Source organism: Helicoverpa zea, chromosome 14, assembly GCF_022581195.2.
Source record: "Helicoverpa zea isolate HzStark_Cry1AcR chromosome 14, ilHelZeax1.1, whole genome shotgun sequence".
Lineage (NCBI taxonomy): Eukaryota > Metazoa > Arthropoda > Insecta > Lepidoptera > Noctuidae > Helicoverpa > Helicoverpa zea.
In genome coordinates, this window is record NC_061465.1 from 8753378 (window position 1) to 8773500 (window position 20123).

General features: G+C 36.5%; 1 protein-coding gene across 1 annotated transcript in view; it reads left to right on the forward strand.

The window, feature by feature from the left end:
• Positions 1-1591: 1591 nt before the first annotated feature.
• The window catches only part of LOC124636391 (B-cell lymphoma/leukemia 11B), a 33020-nt gene continuing 14488 nt past the window's right edge, over positions 1592-20123 (forward strand). Inside the window, exons 1-2 of the mRNA XM_047172470.1 lie at positions 1592-2387; positions 19683-19859. Coding sequence (XP_047028426.1) covers positions 2351-2387; positions 19683-19859 — 214 coding nt within the window. The 5' untranslated portion in view covers positions 1592-2350. The remainder of the gene's footprint in view (positions 2388-19682; positions 19860-20123) is intronic.

Consider the following 20123-nt stretch of genomic DNA (forward strand, 5'->3'; position numbering starts at 1 on the left):
TCAGACTTACTGGCTTCTGACTACCCGTAACGACTGCCAAGGATGTTCAATGACAGCCGGGACCTACAGTTTAACGTGCCATCCGAAACACAGTCCATGGTATCTAAGATATACTTAGAAAGTACATACAAACTTAGAAAAGTTGCATTGGTACTTGCCTGACCTGGGATCGAACCCGCGCCCTCATACTTGAGAGGTTGGTCCTTTACCCACTAGGCCACCACGACTTTTTTTTCAAAGTAGTCAGCTTATTTGTAATACATAAATGGCATTATAAGAAGTAATATTTGTTTCAATTAAAGTATACTTCTTTGTTAAATAACAATTCAAATATCAGCTCATAAAGCAATAACAAAATATACTCCAAAAAGCATCCCACAAAACAACAAAAATAACGAAATCAATAAACAATCAATCACTTAGAACAATTTGAAATTTCAATAATCGAGCAGTCCCGAAGTTCGCGACTGAGTCGAGAAACAATTATGAAAAAGTTCTTTTTCGACGCCCGTTCTCGCGCCAGTTAAGTCCCGACTGACACTCATAAAACTTATTAAAGTCAAGGACCGACCGAGATAAGTTCGTCGGCGTCTTAAGTAAAATAACGGCGGCGAGGGAAAAAAATGTGCCGCGGAAACTTGCCAGCGAGAGTGAACACCTAGCTTTACGTGTTGCGCTTTCTTACATTTTTCGGTAATGTAGTTTTGTGTTGTTACTCTTTTATTTGGACGAGTATATGTAAGTTTTGGATTTGGGATGTGTTTTGATTTTAATATTACACTTGTATTAGTTACGAAAGTGTTACGTACTTGCGTGATTTTATTTCCAGTGTTTTAATTTAAAACAACACACCACATCACGATATTAAAAACTGTAAACAAATCTTGCTACACCTTTTACGATTTTTACAACGAAGCTACGATGCTGGCGCGCTACGAGTCGCGTAGCGTACGTAGCAACTTGCTACGCTAACGTATCTTTTACTCAATGACAGACACGTAAAAAAACGTAGACATTAATTACTCTTTAACTGCGAAATAAATTTTCCATGTTTTGTCGTCTTACATCATCTCCACATAGTTTAATTGTGTCATTTAATATTTTAAAACAAGAGTATCAAAGCTTTCATTGTAAGTCTTCTAAAAGATACGACTCACCAAGTAAAACAAAAGAAAACTTTTTAAATCCCTTTTATACGAGTTCTTAATTTTTAAAACCGCCTTGAAAACGTAGACTGACCGCGCTCGGGTCCATTCAATTAAAAATTCCATCTCCTAATCGAGTCATGAAATATGCAAGCAAATATTATCCCTTTTCTTTTGTACGCGCTGCATCTTCGCCCCACCCGCGCACGCACACCGACGCACGGCACTTATGATTTATGCCCGTCTCACTCCCACCCACTCGTCTGGAGGCAGAGCACGCGTGACACGGTCTCTGTCGATCAGCCGAGGCGGTGGCGACCGCGAGTAACCCCTGGCCACTTCGTGTGGACTCGCACGCGCCGTCGTCGGCCGGCTGAGCGAGACGGCGCGACTCGTGGACATGCGGAGGCCGCGGAGCCCTCGCGCAAAGGGACACAGGACAGACGCTCTCGGACATCGGGCGAGAGCGGGCGGCCGGCCGCGCACCTGCCTCGCACCGCTTCGCACGCGCGACGTGCTCGATCGCGAGACGCTACTTCGATACATCGTAAACACGAGACAACTGTTACAATTTCTAAATTATTTTATTTCTGTTTTATTTTTGCTGAAAAATTATTTGGAGGATAAAGCTAAATTATCACCGGAACAATATAAATAAAATTTAATAAATCGGACAGTGACTGAAAATTTTGTTTGTTCGGACTGAAAAGTGAAGAAGTTTAAACAGATGCTATTTAATGAAGTGTGACCAAATGAATCGTTTGCCGAATCGCAGGATCGCCACTAGGTGTGGGTAGATTAGATAGGGCACTGAGACGTTCATTCAAGTGTTGATAAGGCCCTCTTTATGACCAGTCGATTTTGGCGAGCAAACATTCGGCTGACGTGTGAACTGAATCACCACAACATGAAAAGGAAAAAGTAAGATAAGAATTGCTTGGATTTTGATTCGAGAACGATGAAGAAATTAAGAAGATGACTAAAAGTTGTATTCATGTTTACCGTCGGACATTCAAGGGGGGATTTGTGATAACACGACCTCCGTTATCAATATCGTTTTAGAAATAGGACGATAAGCCGCTGGACCGACGGCGGCCTGTGTGAAGTGAGCTAAAGAACTGTCATAAGATAGCAAATATTTTAAGATAAAACATTCCGAGGATAAAGAAGTTGTTGAAGATCTAAAAATAGGTGACCAAATCAAGATGAGAATCAAGATGCCAGCTGTACGCATCGCGCAAGGTAAGTTACTGAAAACTTTAAATTCTTGTTGGATATTATTTTTAGAACTTGCAAACTTCTTAGAAAGTAACTAAATATTTTAAGAAAATCGAGGTGTAAACTGTAGTTGACTAAAATAAAACTAGGAGCTAGAAAATTTTTAACACGACAACAGGCAAAAATAATTTAGCCAAAAAAAACGCTCCCAAAAAGAATCCAGCAGAAAATATTTTTATGCCCTGTCCGCGGTTCATCTAACGCTTCACAAAAACATCATCTAAATAAACAGTGAGTCCACATGCACAATGCGCCAGAGCCGGCGAGACTCTATTCAGACAGGCAACGAGCTACTTAATACCGGAGGTTGAGACAATATTGACACTGCGTCGTGGTCATCACATGTCCGAAAGGGAAACATGAAAAGAGTACTAAGTAGCCCCTTTAAAATATTCATGCCAGTTTACCCCTTGCTGTGTCCATTCCACATTTTGTCACACAAAATTAGAATGCTACAATTTGCATTGAAGAAGATTAAAAAAATGGAAAACGTTAATGTTAGTCACGTTTTTGAAACCAATAAAAATTTATGTTTACAAGAGTGTGATGATAATATTGTAAAAATAAATCTATTGACAATTAAAGTAAAGGAATTATTAATTTTGATACTAAATGAATTTGCAATGCAAATTAAAGTCGTAGAAGCAATTATCACCTGTTGTAACCTTTACCCATGTACCTACTAAGGTTAACAGTAAAGCAACATTGTAAAAACTTGCAAGCCATAATTAATTTATTAGCTCTAAAGTGGTCTTTGCTTTTATTATTTTCAAGATCATAAATGCAACAATTTATGCTGTGGACAATATTACTACTGGCTTCAACTACTAGTGTTTTAAGGACGGATTGTTTGAGGAATGGTTTTATTAAAATCTTGTTGGAATAGTTGAAATAGTTTTAGCAGCCAATTAAGAAGAGTGACTTAAAACATTAGAAACTGTTTTCTGAATACACATGCCATTTCCATTGTTTCTACAATAGATTCCCACTATCCAACAGTTAGGTGTATTAATTAAAAATTATAAGCAAAAGTGTAAGCATCTTATGTTCTTTCCCATGCTTTACTTAGTTCACAATGGGATGACCAGTGAATTTGTAATTGTAGACCGCCAATTACTCTCATAGTGCGGTTTTTACTTCTAACATAAATTCAGATGATTGTCTAGTTTTTATTCCGGATGCTCTCTGTCTCTGATTTTAAAACAAAAGACTGCCCTTATTTTGACTTAACTGAGTTTCCATGTCATAGTTCTTTTTATAAAATAAATAATTTGGAGTATTAAAAAATCAAATGAGAAAAATGTACAACGTAGACTTTAAATCAGAGTTTGCTGAAATACTAGTAATTTAAAAAGTAAAGCAAGCATAGCCCGTATTAGCTCCTTTGTAATATATGAGCCTGCGTCAGCCGTCGACTCTCGCGCACGGATTCCTCTCAAAACTAATGTTATCGCACACATGGGCAATTAGTCCAAGTTGACCGGAGGCGACGGCCGACTCGGATTGGTCGGTGGCAGAGTGACGTCACCGTCGTCTGCGGCCGTCGCGCCCGATTGGTCGACACGCGTCATTTCGTCGATGACACGTTTGTTCTTATTTTGAAAGCAAGAAGTTCGAGGTACTTCGGGTTTTGTTGTAAGTAACAATGGGACCCCCTTTACGCGTACATGAAATTGGATGCCATTATGTGGTCGTTCCTATATGTATATGTAGCTATAAAAGACCAGTAATTATGAGGTGAAATTCCAGCTAAACAGACTTTAATAAACACTTTTAAACTGTCACAACAGCAATCACAAAACAAAATTGTGAACAATTTAGTAAACGTCATGGATCGCAAAATTTAAAATTTAAAAAGTCGTCAAGTTCTAACGCGATCCCAATTATGTCCAGAGGCAGAAAACCTTCTGGCTTTTTAAAACCCTCCTCAAAAGTATGAATTAGGGAATCGTAAAATTACTTTATCAGGTGCGAGGCCAGACGGACGGGGGATACCGCGAGCGTAACTTTTCACCAAACTTTTAAAAATCCAAGTTAACTTTCGTTCCGAGCCCGACCGGGATCTAAATAAAACATTAACAGAGGTACCGTTTTGTTTTTACTTTACGTTTGTCACTAATTGATATGGGTTGTCTGTCCGCTGTAGACTTTTTAATTGATATTGTTTTGTTTTTGAATGGGATGCTTGTGTCGTCATTAATAATACCTATCTTGTTTTATAAAATTATACAAAACTCTATGCGTTCCAGAATTACTAAAAGTTCCCAATAGTCTTATTGGTTGTACATTTTTTATTGACCGCTTGAGGTTTTGTTTAATTGTTTCATTTATTTGCCATTGTGTTTGATACAGAACTGAACGGATGCGGCATAAAAGGGCCGCATGTCAATTTAAACATTGCCTATATCTTGTCCTTTGCCGCTTAGCGATTCAATATGTCTTCATTAAGCGAATATCGAAGGATCGCATTTACAAACGGAACTCTCAATCTTGATCCTTGGTCAGGAATTATTGGACCACGGTTAATCCTTGTGTCTTCATACAAATATACGGTGGGAATGTGCAAATAGGGTTGAACTATTTGATCAAGTTGTTGATAATAGAATAATTTAAAAAAAATCATTATCTTGATTTAACGGTCAAGTAACTCCTTCTCACGTTATAGACGGCAACTGTTTACAAAGGAATCATGATTAACGAGCAATAAATATTATAGAGTATGTTAATAGAGCCAATCACCTATTTCAACTGCACGCATTCAACAATAATGCATCCTCGCAAACCACGGTCGTGGGAAAGAATTCCCATCTCCCTGTACTTGATCCAATAAATTGAATTCGTCAAGACAACATATTTTAGCAATTGACAAGCGACGTCCATTAGAGCACAAGAGAAAGCCACATCAGATAATTTATTTCGCAACATATTTAAATTATGGGAATGAAGTTAATTTTCTTATTTAGAATAATGATTGTGCGGACGGCCACCCGTTTTGAATTTCCAACTGGACCGGCTTGATTTCATGTTTTTTTTTTACTGCGCGTCGAACAGCGTTTTGTATTTGTGATTCTGAAGATAAAGACGTATGGATTTACATATGTTATGTCAGCGGAGGTCCTGGTAACATTTAAATTGGATTTATTAGTCCGGTCCCATTAAACAGTGCAGAACAACGTTGGAGGCATTCTCTGTATGATACTGAACATTTGAGAATTGAATAAAAAAGTTTCATAAATGCAGATGGGAATCTCTATGTACCTAACTAAGGCAATATAAAATGCTATTGGATAATTAAATAAATCATAGGATCAAATCGTAGAATTTGAACACGAAGTTTTAATTAGAGCCTCATCAGGTTTAATTAATAAGTCTATTGCAATATTCTACTTACCTGACAAAGCAAATACAGAATCGTACCTGATATTTATTTTTACAAAACAAACGGATGAACACAAATATTAGAAAAAATCACTGCTCACTTTCACAAACAATCCTTTCTCAGAGGAAAGGATTAATACAACTAACAATACAAATCTAGTTACAAACAATAACAACGGTAGCCCAAACATGGCATTTTTTGTTAAAAACTGGGACGTAATCTATGACATTTAGATGAGCTTCCCCGATAATTCCTTCACAGCACTTAATTCAAGTAAACTTATCTTGTACAAGTAATCTGTATTGTAAGGTTTTTTGTATCTATAATGTTATGGGTATCGATTGAGATCAGTTCATTGTTAATTTCAAACGGATTTAATATTGAATTATCACTTTTAAGAAACTGTAGCATATGTAATAGTTTCTTAAAAAGGCTCTCTTCAAATCTACTTTCTCTATCAATGCTTTAACGCTATCCAAATAATTTGTCACTTCAATTAAGCAACAAGATTACATAACAATACGTTTTAAGAATCTATTCATCCACAGTCCAACTAAATCTCCTTTGACCAATGTCCGCCCATTAGGCTAACTTAAAATAAATACAGAGCTTAAACACAATGGGATAAAAAATGTTCATAACGAGAATTAATTTATTGTGAGCAGACCACGATCAATAGCCAGGGAGTGGGTGGACAGATTCTCAAGAGTCCATCTTTGTCAGGCTTTGATACCAATTTGTTATTGTCGGCCTTTCAACGTTAGACGATTTAAAGTTTGGTAGGTGTTAGCTTTATACAGATTAAAGACTTAACAAAGAGCCTTTAGACCAGCGCGTTTAGCGTATTGATCAAAAACACAACCTTTGATGGACGGAAAATATCCAAGCTAAACAAAAGCAGCTGAGATTTTATCGAACGGAACCGAACAACAGGTTAACAATGGATCAAAATTCGATAGAGGCACCTGAATCTCCAATATTTTCCCATGGTCAAACTCCGATAAACACCTTGACAAAAAATCTATTCCTACCTTTGACAAACAATTGGTCAAAAGATTTTTTTTGCCAAAACAGGCTGAGTCCGCACCCACATGAGTCGGATCGCCGATAGAACAACAATACGGAATAGGGTTGGTATCCGAAGGCAAAATAACTATTGTACATCATTATGTGACACCCTTTCATCAATTTTAATAGAAAAGGGCTTACAAGTGTCACTTTCTTTGATTTTTTTCTAGTTTTTGCTCCATTTTCTGTTAACAGTAGCATTATAGGTGGAAGATGCAAAAATATAAATGCTGGCAATGGTGTGTATTGTAGCAGTAATTTGTTGATTGTGATCAATTTACAAACACCTTGCTTTTTTGAAATATTTTATTTTCAACAAAGAATGAAAGTTATTTTCAACAACTTGTAGTTTGAGGAACATCATTACATAATATCTTCATTTATCCTTAAATTCCACAGTACCTATGTTACCTTTATTTTCGTCAAAAACATCTGTAAACCTAGAACTATTTTAACCAGATTCCGTTTACCTATAAGAAGCATGCAGGTACAAAGTCCACCAAAATTTGATTGAAGGGAAGATTGCTATGTGTCAGTTCTACCTGATCCTCATCAATTCATCCAGAACTGTCGGCGAATGAATGATTCCTTCGTGACCATTGTCCAATATCTTTTGATTCGGCAGTTTAAACTCTCCGATTATTTTTTCTACCATACGGCACACACATTTAATAGAGCATAGGACTGTATTGTTGGAACTCATCCAGTTTTGGACCTTTTTTGTGGTCTAATATGGTTTTTTCATGTGTGAATTCAATTTCAAAGGTTTGTTAACAATTTCATTTTTCTGCTCTAATCGATTGAAAGGTTGTAATTAGTTTAAGATAAGTTGCCATCATTTCAGCTGCTAAATAAAAAGAATATAAAGTAGAAAAACATTTTTTAATTAGTCATGCCAGTTAAAAGTCTACAACAAAACTACGATTCCCATTGACTACACATTAATCTTTTTAGCAGTACAGAGATTGGCTTCGTCTAAATACAATCATCAAATGCGAAATTACGCTAGTCAATCGAGTACCACAGACCAATAAAATAACAGACAGGCCACAACTTAGGTCACGTGTTAAAATATGTTGCAATGTCTCAAAAGCTTATTGTTTCGCTTAAGAGATTAAGTGGGTGTTAAAAATCATAAGACACACAGCTAAAGGAGTGAAAGATGATAGCTCGATGTACGTTTATGATTTATATTGTGTTGTAAGGCTTGTCGGGTATTGTTCTAGTCATCACGTGTGCTGCGTGGGCGTTCTCTCAGATTTATTACAGATAGCCCTTTAACTAAATATTGTTAATGTTTGGCACGATTCGATAAGTAGATATTGTTAACGGAATATGGTCTAACAACTGTTTTATAGCCTCTCAAAAAATAATAGTCTCTACCAATTTGTTGGGTAAAAGTGTTCGGTAATTATAGTTGTGTATGTAAATCCACTGATAAATAATCTCTCAGTAATCACTACCGCCATCTGGCGTCGCACGTAGGTGTCGGCGCAATACTGCATTTCCGGTTACCCAAGCTGTATAGTCATAAGGTCGTATCTCCATTTGTATGCTGGGAGCTTTCCCATACCGGGCAGTTCGTGACCGCTCGCCTTGTTAACGCGATGACCCGACTTGAGATTATGCACTTACATCCGTTTGAATGATGACTGCTTAATTGAGGCCATGTGAAATGAACAAGAAGGTTCGTGTATGTATAAACAAAGAATATTTTTTGCACAAGAATTATAGAGCGCCGCCTTTTCTAGACCAGAGAACAACTTTCATAGCATACATAGGCTTCGCAAAATTATATTATAATTTTCGGATGGCAATGGCCATGGCAGATGGCAGTTTATATAACAATTATATAAACTGTAATTTATGTTTAAAAAACGATATAATCAAAATATTAAAAAAACAAACAGCATTTTGGTTTTCGCAAAACCATCAAATCAACATACCCCATTCAACAAAAGCCACTACTAAAAATCCCTACGCGTACCACAGACATAGCAACTAACTGTAAACGTAGAGGCGAACGGCGAACGATAAATTTGACGGCGCGGCCGCAGATCAGCTTTCTTCCGATCGGCAGATAACCGTCGAGTGACCTGCGTGCGAGCGCCCAACATAGCCTATTGTCTGACTGCAAACGTTAGAATTACCCGTACTTTAGTCTGTATGAGCAAACTTAATTGTTTTCCACTGGATTTTATTGAGACATTATTTTTTAGTAGGCACTGTTTTTTTTTTTTTGTTTATAACTTGATTTACTAATTTTCATTAACACATTTACATAAATAAGAGAGTTTACTTTTGTTGTCGCCTGTAATGATTTTGACTACAACTTTGCTTTTGCATCCATTTTTGGCAATGTTCAACAAAAGTTATGTCACTAAACTAAAACAATTAACAAGCGTAAATCAAAACTCAAAAGCATTCAAATCGTCCTAAACCTATAAACTTTACGCATCAAAAAACAAATGAAGACACGTCTGTAACTAAACAACTCTGTGACAAGAACGAAGCGAACCATTAAATTCACGCCACGAATAATTGGTTTCATCAATGTACCTTACCCGTAGAATACACCAATTTAACTTGACACCTCCTCCCTCCCGCCTGACGTGCCAACTCACATGACAGAGGAGAGAACCCACTGTGTGGCAAAGGTCATATTAGTCTGGAAGCATACGCGGTAAATTATGAGAATAAGTTCAATGAGTCTAGGCGACCTGAACACTTTTTATGGTGGAAGAAATCTGTAACACAATGATGACAAACGCACGCGTTATTTGCTTATCTTAAAATATTTATTGTTCCTTACTACATAAGCTTTAAAACTGCAGAAGATTTATTACACAATTTTTTAATTTTCGTGTAAATTTCTAATTTTCTATAATGATAAAATTACACACGGTTCATCTATCATATTTGCGAAAATCCCTCTCGCCTATCCCACGCTGTCATAGTTTTTTTTTCATTCAAGGTGTCATCCAATCCTTTGGCAGATCCGTCATCAAAACACTTGACAATACTGTCCACAATGTGCGCTTTGACCAGAATCGGAACACATTTGTGGGAAAGTTTTTTTCGGTCAAAATAGATGGTCATGGACCATTTTTGTGTTTGTAGGTTTAGCTTAATTGATGTTTTGATCTAGTTAAATGCGAAAATAAATTCTTCTTGTATTCTAAAATAGGCTTTTCTTAGAAAAGTTAAAATATTTGATACTTGAATGAAATGCTGAGAAGACTTCTCATTTAAAAATTTAAAGCCTTTTGTAGTGTAATTAGCATCGGTATTAAAGCTTTGCAGAGGATCAGTATGTTTAAAAAACGCTTCAACTGTATTGATTCTCCAACAAAATGCATGTATTCTCAAAGATACAATAAGAGAAACACAAAAAATATCACTCATAAAATTCGCGAGTCTATAATCAGAACAGTATTTCACAATAGGGAACCGCAATCGCGATATTTGAAACGAAACCGCGGACGCGTCGACATACACTCTCGCGCATCACGCGCCGCCATTGTCCATTCTATAATTACCGGGTCGGACGGAAGACGGACCGCAGACACCTGTTCCGTTTTCACACGGCCACCAACAGGTAAGTTCAGCCGAAATTTCGGATCTCATCTTGGACAACGGTGCTGTAACAGTATACGTTTTTGTTCATCCGACACGATTTTTTCGTCTGACATCGATGAAAAAATTTATATGAGTTTGGTCTATTTGGATAAGAACATTTAGTTGCTGAGACCTCTATTATGTCTAGTATTTAGCCGTCACTGACCCTTATTCAATTCTCATTCTATTCCACCACAATTACTAATACGCAATGTTTAATCAAGAACAATACAAGTTTGCAAAAAATATTTCTGTCCGAAACATCACGCGCAATTTGTCGCAGGAAAATCAAATTATATTATTTATCCCCCATTATTTGCGTCATCCTACCAGATGTACACTCCATGTCAATCTTCCATGTTTGTTTACCTAGAAGTAGCAAACATTATGTCGTGCTGGGGTCACTACCAAACGTTTGGTCGTCAATTTGATTGTCATAATTTTATTACGAGTCGCTCGGCAAATCTCGAAGATAATTACTTTATTTAATTACCTACTGTAAGAAATAGAAAATTGGATAAAGTTAGGATTGTACAGAATAGGAGACAAACTTCACTCTGCTGGGTTAGGATTGAACATAAAGAGTTTAAAATGCATGTCAGCAACGTTTAGTAGTTAGAAAGCTGGACTGAGTACAAAAACCACGTCAAACCAATAATTCATGCTAAATATAGCACGATACAATTATAAGTCATCCATTCTGATCTGTGCAAAATCATATTCATCCACTAATACCATTTTGGAAATGACATGCACTTTTTGCTATTCAAATGGGGGACAGTTGCGTTTTTTCAATATGGACGTTTAGAACCGTGTCCCCAGACTTTGGTACTGCAAACGATTACGCATATTTTTGCTCACACGTTATTAGGGGTGCCGTGTGTGAAAAAAATGTACTATTATAAATAAAAGGAGCCCAACAAAGGGATGGGAGACCGATCGGGGTCACTAGGAAACGGCGGTTTTGATACGGGAATTTTTTTACCTGGCACTTTGGGGGATCTTTTTTCATTAAAATTTCGGGCCTCGAATTTTATAGAGGTAGCCAGTCAGTCTGTGTTCATCTGCGAAGATGATCACATGCTTTATGACTTCGAACGTCTTGGTAACTCAGTGGTCAGTGAACTTCGGACTTCAACTTAGTGCAGTTTTATGTTAGTGCTTGTTCGGTTGTATGTTGGAACGCTTGGACTACATTAAGTTTAAGAACACTCACAGTGAATTTGTGGTGAAGAAATATGGATTTATCATCGCGGAGTAAGTCAAGATTTTTCGACTCTGGCATCGACTTAAGACGAAAAGGTATTTTCGCTTGATCTGAAAATTTTCCAACTTCCATCGTATTGTTTATGTGATTGTCGAATTCGAGTTAATAGAGACGTTGGGGGCAGCAATAAACGGGGCAATAACCAATACTGAAGACAAATTGGAAAGTAATAAGGCAGTGAAAATGATATCTGTCCCCGAAAGATATCTGTGTATGAATCTGAACGAATCGGATGCCATTCACATTAACATATAAATGAGTGCGTAAGTGGACTGAACGTTATAGTAGTATTTCCATGCGTATAGATCGGCCCTGAGTTATATGGGCTATATAAATTGATATGATTTAATTTGGGTATTATGCTGAGATTAGATTGATTGCTTACTAAATAGAGATAAGGCTGGTCTATTATAATATGTAAAGTGGGATCTGACGCGTTGTCTCTTGCATTTTTTTGCTCACGATCTTATGTTGCAAGTTTGAAATTAGACCAGTCATATGTTGTGTTGAAACTTAAGTCTCTATCGTCAATTTTATTCTGAAATTCTTAGTGAAAGTTTAAAGCAAACACTCATTTCCGCAAACACCACACTTTATCAACATAAAGCGATATTTAAAAGTATATTTCAAATAAAACTGCATTCGTCTGCCGCATTGACCGCAAATACTCGTCCGCAGAGGTTGTATGTCAAAATAATGACCGCGAGGGTAATAGGCGACGCTAGGATGTGTTCGAGATCTTTCTTTGTTTTATTTCAAATATATGTTGCTTTAATGGAGATGTATGAGCCTGGCTTTTCGTTCGGCATATTAACACAGCTGATTCAATTAGAATACAATGCTTGTAAAAAAAATTTGAATATCTGTTCTTATTGGACTGTTTTTTTGGTTTACGGTAGATTGTGTGTTGCTTTACATAGTCTTACTTTTAATAATTTCATTTACCTTATTAACTTTTGCTATATTCTGTCGTCATTAACTCCAGTGTCCCGATTCATTACGTAAATACCATCCCATACTTTTATTTTAGCATCGCTTTAAAATTTTAGGTCTCATATAAGTTTATTATGGTTTAAAAAGTCCATTTCTGCTGTAACTGAGCAAGGGTTGTAGCCAATACTGGCACCAGTCCCGACCGGACCGACGAAGCTTTATGACCCCACTTTTATAGCTTGAGGAAAAACTATATTTCTTATTGTGCATAGATAGATGTGCATGTATGACGCGAATTTTTGTATGCTCTAAGTTTTTGTATGCATACCTTTTTTTATATGAAACTATTGCTTTGTATGGCTCAAATCTTATAATTTCCACAGCTTTAACTTTGTCCAAATTATAGTTAAGATTTGAATGCCCTCAGTTTTTTTAAGTAAAAATATGTAGGTCTGAGATTATCCATTCCCTACACAATATAACAGCGAAACAATCAACCATATCGGTACCATATTATCACCTACCAGTAAACAAGCTTAGGTCCCACAAACAGACGTACTTGCAGTAATAAATACAGTCGGCAGCAATAATTAGTGGCGGGCAGTTAACGGCAGTGCGGCTGGAATTAAGATTTTTGCCATAAATGCCCGGCGTCGAGATAAAACTGCCACGCCAAGGATTAGGGGTTAAGTGTCCGCTTTAACGGGTATTGTTCTAGTGCTGCGAGTTATTGATGTCGATAAACGAAGCCGAACGTCTTGGGAGTTGTGAAAATGTAGTAAGGTTCGCTGGTTTCGTAATTAGGTGGAGTATAGTTGGGTAGTAGGTATTTTAAAGAAAATGTTTAAATAGATAGTTTATCAAGTTGCTTTTAACATATTAAATTGTGGTTGTTGAAATAGTATTTGTTGGATTCGTAGTTTTCATTCTCTTTGGTGAAATAACATAATTATAATATGCTTTATTTATGATGAACAGGACATTGCACAAGTATTTTAAATGCTACATAATTTTACTGTTCAGCTATTCGTACAACAGAGGTCTGTTTAAGGAAAATATATAAAGTATCTCATTTATATATTTTCCTTAGACAGACCTCAGAGAATTACTCCACTTAATGTTTCTATTGATATCGATTAGACGTTCCCATCCCTATGCCATCTCAGTGTAGTGCCAGACAGTCCGGTGTGGCGTTTTTATTGACACTCGTGCCGTGACAAATATCTTCAGGAAGAACATACCATACTCCTTCCCCTTGTTCCGCAAGGGATGCTTGGCACTCAGTATACGACCACCGTATATTTTGATACGAATTATTATGAAAGATTTTACGATGAATCATATATTGCATCAGTAAACCGTACTGTTAGTTATCTAATTAAGTTAGCATCTGGAATTTAAGATGACAGTTAAACTATTGCATTGATTACCAACAAATTATACAGCCTTACAGTTAATTATTAATTTATGTTTATTTGGCACGATATTCAGTTTTGTAGGTACTCGGAATTTAGCTTTTATGTCGTTGGGATAACGTCTGATTTTGGCTGACCGATAAAAAAATAAAGAAAAATTTTAATCTCGAAAGTTAAAGCGACATTGACACCGTTCAGAAAAATTGACAATATAAATTTTCACTCTCGATTTTTATAACCAACATTTTTCTATTAAGGGTTGTCCATCCGACTCCCTTGGCGCGGAATCATGTTACACACCTAAAGCGAAAAAAAGAGAAAAAAAAATTCAAATCCCTCTAACGAAGAGGCGAATACACTGGAGGCCTCTGTTTTTCTCCAGTTATTCCGAATATTCCACCAAGTATTGGGTATCTGTAACACGATTACTGACCCGACCTTAATTTGATCAGCCACCAGCGTAGCCGCTATTTTTTCGTGTTGTCACCCCCGGGGGACACTTTATTTACCTGCGCTATGTAAAAAGGTAATATTGATAAGCCATCTCCTTTGTTGATGACCACGTTGAAAGTTTTTAAATCAAGATGGAACATTTTCCGGGATCTTACTCATGGACATATTTTTCTCAATATTCGTTCAACGGTCACTTTGTTAAAAATGTTTTGAAATTTTCGCACACTGTTTAAACTAGCTAAAATCGGGGACAAAATTTTCATTAAGTATTTTTTTTTTGGCCAAATTAAAGAAAATAAGAATCAAATAAAACAACGTACTTTACTAAAAAAAATAACAAATTCAGCATTGGACAGTGATCCTTTTAGCTCCCTTGGGTCGAGAGAAAAAAAAACAGCAAGATAAAGATAATCAGCCGTTTTTGTCGCTCGGAATTACGTCGGATAATTTGATTAGCTATCGGTGGGCGAGAACCGTCCCCTTAAGAGGTAATCCTATTTTATAGGTAGGCCCTTTAATCTGATAGATGCTAGGTGTCTTATATTGGGCACTTCTGATTGTATTTTATGTTTATTGGTTGTTATAACGATGGTTTTGTTAACGGCTGTTTGTTATCAATTAACCGTCACATAACAAGTAAGTGTGCCTTCTTTGCTTAAAAAATCTTAAAGAAAATTTAAAGCTTGTTGATAAATTAGCTTCAAAATAAGAGATTGTGAGCTTGAAAAAATGGTCGTACTAGAGTAGACATTGATTGACCGACATGGCACTTACAGTACATACTTAAAACAATCTATATACCAATTTAAAGTATATAACGTAAAATTCTCCCCTCCATCAGCTAAGTGTAATTATAGGTAAAAAAGCAAGGGTTGCGGAGTGGCCATGTTGAGAAAAGTGACGTCATTAGCACGCTGTTGACACAACCCGCCTTCTGACGTGAATGGCGAGGCTAAACTGGCTATATGGGCGTGTTTCCAATATGGAACTATGTGTTTTTTGCTCGTTCGTAATGTTATTCAAGATATTTTTCATATAAGAAAAAAAAGTTCTTAATCAAGAAAACTTACAGCGCAGAAAATGTAATTTGAATGATATCAACTGCTTAGAAAATATTCAATGGATTACTGCAAGCGCTGCATGTGGTTTTAAATTACCAGTACCAACAACTAAAACAAAAAAAAAAAGATTTTCAAATCACACAAGTGTCCAGCCAGTTCTATCAACAAACACAAAAAGCTTCTGATAAATTAAAACAAGCCTTAAATCTCAATTTGCCGACACAGGGCTGCTTCAATGGGCTTTTGTGGCGTATGTCCATTTCCGACAACTCCAGGCTTTGAATAAAGTAGCTGTCAAAGAAGCCGATGTCAAAATTCTTTGGCATTCATAAGTTTGCAAAGAAAACAGATTTTAAAAATAAAATGAAAAGTCTTTGCTTGCTCACGCTACCGCCGGTGAAGTATGGTATGCAGACAGGATTCTGCTGTTAGAATTTACAAATACTATTCTAGATATTTTTGAGTCTAGTGACACTAATGTATGTTTAATACATCATTATCCTAAACATTAACATATTATTACAAGCCTAATCTAAAGGCCAGTAAAGCATTTATACTCCTATACAATATTCAATTTTGCCATCGACCGCCACACCCAAACGGAACGTACAAACCAAAATCATAATAACATCACACAATAAACACCCCCGCAACATTTGATATCCATTCTTATTATTTTTATTTTCGATTTATCGTTGTGAAAAACGAACAATTTCTATGTACAATAGTTGGGGTCTGCGATCCCCTGCCAATTAATATTGGACACAGTGGTCAGAGCTATGTCAAAGTTAGACATATTTTTTGCCACAATGACATGCACAGCAATCAATAAACATCAATCTTAAATATTTTAAAAGTAAACTCCAACTTTTCAGTACTCCGTCAAAACCGTTAGGACCGTTTCGCAAATTAACACAGTGATACAATTCGTGGCGGTTGGGACAAAATGTAATTAATAATTAATGCAACGAACGGCCAAGTAGAAACTTTGCTAACACAGAAGTTACTTCTGGCGCTGGTTGTTCGGCGTGACCTTTTCTGTGAAAAAACAAATGCGGAGATATAACTGGCATGTTACGCCGTGTGTAGTAACGAGCTAATTTAAACTTTTCGGTCTCTCAGTCCTTTCGGAGGGTGTCTCCCTTCCCGTCACCTGAGGCGACTGTCCTTGGTTAGGCGGCACTTTTCAATAAAACAGATATAAAATGCACGCGCCTCTTATATTGGTTTTCGGATCAGAATAATTGATTTCAATTTTAGTTTCAACTTTTTTTCATTCAACCAATTGTCGATCCAATAGATACTTCAAATTGTAAATGGCATGACGACCTAATCCTATTATCATATTTAGTCTTATTTTCAGATCACAATTCGAAAAACATATCAATCACAAAACGTTTCTCGCAGAACCCTACATAACCACAAAATTGATCCATTTAAAGCATTCAAAACCGGAGCACGCTACCCTCGCTATAGATAGCCATAAATCACTCTTAACGTGAAAATCAAATATTTATGTGGGTGTAAAGTTTTTGTCCACACAGCGCATGTGTAGTGACCAGTGTCCAGTGGCGAGGCAGTGGGAGTGGCCTCGCGTTTGTCCGAGTTAACCCACAGTCCAGTTATCTTTCCACGTAAATTGATAGGGTTCGATTGTGTAAACGTTCCTATTATGTACTCGTAAGGCTTTTACATTTACACGTTGGATTTAGAAAGGGTTTTGTGGTATATGCGTCAGTACTTGAATCGTGAAGCAATAATGTACCTATTATGTTCGAAGATTGTTTGTTGCATAAGTGTAGTGAGATCCGATATTCGCATTGGTACCCATTTCTAGGAGATGAGGTTAAAGTCTCTATTAGAGGCCTCAATTTCCAGTAAAGCATTTTGCTTACAATAATTTTCTTCGTCAAATAATTTTATGAATGAAATTACTACATTTCAAACTATGAAAACATCAGTGACTTTATTTGAACAAGCGCAGGATACAACTACCTCTACTTCCTCAGGAAGTGTTCCCATTTGCCACGAGCCATCACCTTTACAAATCTGTAAAAAATTAACATCAATAACGCGTGCATTTACATAATATACCCTCTAAACAAACTAGGTACGGCAGAACAAACAATAGACGTTGAATCACGTAGTTTTTTTCACTATATTAATTTAGTACTCGGGTTACAATGCAATACAACCCCTATAGACATTACAGTGCTGCCTACTTTACAAAGAAATGGAAGGAAAAAAATAATAATAACAAGAAAGTTTGAACGGGAATGTAAGGGCGTCTCCACAGTACTTATGTGAAATTAGCTCGCGAACGCGCTTTGATGTGCCGACCAATTGTTCGTGCGAAAGCGCCTTTATAATCCGAGGCGTCGCGACCATGTCTTGTGTTGAGCTATTTACATTATTATGTAAATGTCGATTAATATGTAAGGATGTAATTATGTACGCAACTTTGTAAAATAAGGCAGCCGGTACCTTACACGAGTACCATGATATTGACAATTTCATAATAATCACAATTAATAGTACAAAGTGTACTATTACACTTTGTATTGAGGAAAAATGTTATGTAGGTTGATGACCTCTGAAAACACTGATCTCAAAGTCAAAGTCATGTGCTTTGGACCTTAGGACTTTTAGCTGATTAACTTGAAAAATAGAACAGAATCTACCACAGCAAAGCAATTACAATTTTAATCGAATGAAAAGTGTATTCTTTGATAAATGAATAAATTGATTGGTATAAGTCTTGACTAAGACGTAAGTTGGCAATGAAAAGACTATCGACTTACATTTTTATATAGAACTTTATTCATATTATTATGCTGACACGATTGACATCTTAGTAAGGTTTCAATTTGTAAGGCTCTTTGCCAAGCTAGACTTCTAAGAAACGATTGCTCTATCGAGATTGATCTAGAAACTTTAAATTATAACTAAAAGTAAACTATACTCAGGAGCATTTAATCCCTGACTGCCTTCAAATATTTATAGACTAACGTTCTTAGATTATGTTCCAACTCAATTTTTATTAAAGTTTTTCTCAATTATATTTTTATTAGGTACTGATTGGCTAAAGAGTAATTTACCTAGAAATATTCGCCTCTTTACTTTGCCCACTACCTGCTGTCCCTTCTAAAAAAATAATACAAGTATCTATAACAAGCTATAAAACACTACCTTGGACTATAAAACACATAATTACTATCTCACACTACAACATCTGTTACAAAAAAATCGATTAACTTTCTTGTCCTAACAAAGAACATAACCCTTTAAATGCAGACCGCAGACTAAGACGGTTATTACGGGCCTTTTGTACCCAGATAAGCGGTCAACCCTACAACTGACACCTCACAACACCGTGAAGGTAACAACATGTAATTAGGTGTTATTTTACACTTAAAAGATTGAAAGAAAGTGTCATTGCCCATATGTTGTGGACGAATGTTGTGAAACATTTTTTTTTGTTTATAATTGGCATTGAGTGTCCTGTCTTTTGAAAACTGTGTCACGTTTAACATCGGTTGCTTGTGGTTTTATACTTTGGGAGCTATGAAAGATATTTTATGATCAGTGTTTATCCAAAGCAATCTATTTCTTGCCTTGTATGAGGCCTTTGCCCATAAAGATGATGATCAAGGAATTATAATAGCACGCGTGCGCTCATTGAAGGTCAGTCATCTAGTACCTTTACACACTTCACAGTTTATTCGGTTTACCTCAATTAGGTCTACAATGTTAGTAGTAAACAATTACTTACTGGACCTATGACCACAATTATCTTTAATTGTATATCACAATGAATAGGGAAATCCGCGTTTTCGTATCTTAGCGCTTTAGTCATATCTTGATATAAAGTTATTACAGGAATTTTAAATATAGGGGCTTTTCAATCATTTTTTTTTTACTAAAACACAAAAAACCAATGCTTTTTAATGTCTAATCATATTACCAATACCAAACAAACCTGATTCAAACCAATTTTTGCCAAATATAGTGTTAGCTATACCTGCCAAAAAATCACAGATATCAAACTATGTACCTCTTTTTCAGCGGATGCGGACAGCGCGGCTGAAGGTGGCGGATCCCCGGTGCCCGGGGTTCCCGCAGACACCCTGACCTGCGGGGCCTGTCGCCGGGCCTTCGCCCTGGCTGACATCGTGCGCTTCATCCAGCATAAAGTCTCCTCCTGCGATAAGGATCTCACGTCTTATCATTGCTATAGTGCAGGTTTGTTGCGTTCGTATTGCAGACTTGAAAGAAAAAATTTTTTCTAAGACGCCGTAGCGATTCAAACCATAGTTAAGTTTTGCAGTAACTTTGTAATTGAGAGACAATTTTATAAGCCACAAGTTGATCGTTATCAATTTACTACTTCAATACAGTAGTGTATAATTATGTCAGTTAAATTCCCATAAATATAATATTTACATAAACGTCCACGTTAAAAGATTAACCTTAGTTTTTTCTATACAATATTTATTCTTATTTCCT